Source organism: Etheostoma spectabile, chromosome 2 (genome assembly GCF_008692095.1).
Source record: "Etheostoma spectabile isolate EspeVRDwgs_2016 chromosome 2, UIUC_Espe_1.0, whole genome shotgun sequence".
NCBI lineage: Eukaryota > Metazoa > Chordata > Actinopteri > Perciformes > Percidae > Etheostoma > Etheostoma spectabile.
Genome location: NC_045734.1, coordinates 21,784,444 through 21,786,466, shown reverse-complemented (window position 1 = coordinate 21,786,466; position 2,023 = coordinate 21,784,444). Strand labels below are relative to the sequence as shown.

At 39.6% G+C, this 2,023-nt stretch overlaps 1 protein-coding gene across 2 annotated transcripts in view; it reads left to right on the top strand.

Moving 5' to 3' along the window:
• The window catches only part of gcgrb (glucagon receptor b), a 48,641-nt gene that overhangs the window by 37,935 nt on the left and 8,683 nt on the right, over positions 1–2,023 (top strand). For both annotated transcript variants that reach the window (XM_032530757.1, XM_032530747.1), the window contains 2 exons: positions 496–602; positions 1,226–1,382. In XM_032530757.1, coding sequence (XP_032386648.1) covers positions 496–602; positions 1,226–1,382 — 264 coding nt within the window. The remainder of the gene's footprint in view (positions 1–495; positions 603–1,225; positions 1,383–2,023) is intronic.

Here is a 2,023-nt window from a genome sequence, read left to right as displayed (position 1 = left end):
TCAGCTCGTTACCTGTATAAAAGACACTTGGGAGACAGAAATCTTTCTGATTGAGAGGGGTCAAATATTTATTTCGCTCATGAAAATGCAATTCAATTTATAACATTTTTGACATGCATTTTTCTGGATTTTGTTGTTGTTATTCTATCTCTCACTGTTCAAATGAATCTACCCTTAAATTCATAGACTTATCATTTCTTTGTCAGTGAGCAAACGTACAAAATCAGCAGGGGATCAAATACTTTTTTCCCTCACTGTAGTGTTTGTGTGTGGGGGGGTCAGGCCTGACTTGTGAGATAACAGTTCCCATGTTTGAAAGCTGCTTGAAGTAGTGTGAAAATCCTGCTATCTGTTCACTACTGTTTACTGTTTAAATCTGACACCTTTTTGTGCCAGATTTAATCTGCATTAAGTGTGTGCGTGGATGGGCAGGTAGATGTGTATGGAGGCAATGTATGGAAATGACTGACTCAGTCCCTCACGTTTGTTCTGCAGCACCAGTATGGCCGCATCCTCAGTCAGTTACGGATCATGTACACAGTGGGCTACTCGCTCTCCCTGGGAGCTCTGCTACTGGCCCTGGGAATCCTTATCACCTTCAGGTACAACATCTACTAAGAGTAAACGGTTGGGGGTGGAAGGAAGAAAATAGAAGGAAGGAAAAAAAAAAGAAAGGATTTATCAGTAAATGGGTGAAGAACAAAAAGAAACAGGAAAGAGAACTGAGGAAAGTAAGAAGAAAGGAGGATAGTAAGATACATGGGATGAATAACAGAATGAAAAAAATAGTGAGAATATATATCGAGATGATAAAAACAGGAAAGGAAGAAAGGAGGAATAAATAGATAGAAGAATAAAAACAAATGGAGGGAGAAGAACGATAAAAAAGAAGGAGGGAAGGAAGGGAGAAATAAAGAAAGGAAGAAGATAAGAAGGAAGGGGGGTCAATAAGAGAATTAAGAACAGACAGGAAGAGAAAAATAAGCTATGCATGAAAGGTGGAAAAAAGGGGAAAAGGAAGAAGCAAACAAAGGAAGGAAACATAAAGCAAAAGGAAGAAGGGAGGGAATCAAGAAAGGAACACATTTTAAAGAAAAAAGAAAGCAAGACATAAAAAAAGCAAGGATTGGAAAAAATAATTTTAGTCATGTTCCTGCATGCAAAATTAGTGAATAGAACACATATACAAGTCAAAAGCAATCACACACTGTCACCTCTGCACCAGGAAGCTCCACTGTATGAGGAACAACATCCACATGAACCTGTTTTCCTCCTTCATCCTGAGAGCCGTGTCCATCCTGGTCAAAGACGCCCTGCTGACCCTCACACTGGACCCCAGGAGCAACAGTGACACCCGGACACAAGCCTGGGTCAACATACCGGTCAGAGCAAACAAACCACAATCACTTTTTATTTTTATTACATGGTAAAATAATACAGTATTAAACTGACTCCTTGTATAAGAGGAAACAGAAACTCCAATACAATACCTCAACTGCCACTTCCTTGCTTTCCACTGCAGTAAAACATCAACACTACGTCATGCACTGTTGCTTAAACATAATTGTAAATGCAGAAAAGTGCATATGGAAATAACAATAATGAGACACAGGGTTGCAACACATTTAAAGATACTGTATATCTCTATTTTTCTATGGCAGACGTTCAACAATCTCTGTTTGGACGTCCTAGCAATTCAATATAGTTTTAAAATGTTTCCGCTGTCACATATAACTTCAGATAGTGCAGATTAGGGCAAGTAGCCAGTAGCTAATTTTATGAATGAATCATCAGTTCAGAAACATGACATCCAAACTTAAATGTTTGGCGCACCTGCTACTTTCTTGCTAAGCTGCTCTACATTTGCATCTGAGGAAATATACAGTATATCTCATATAAAATGGCAAAAATGCATCAATCCACATTAGCTATGGTCTCGCATTCCCAGACCTTCCTCAACAGCGCTGCGGAGGAGAGTCTGGCTAGTCCCCACCGCATTCCGGGATGGGAGAAAAACGTGCTC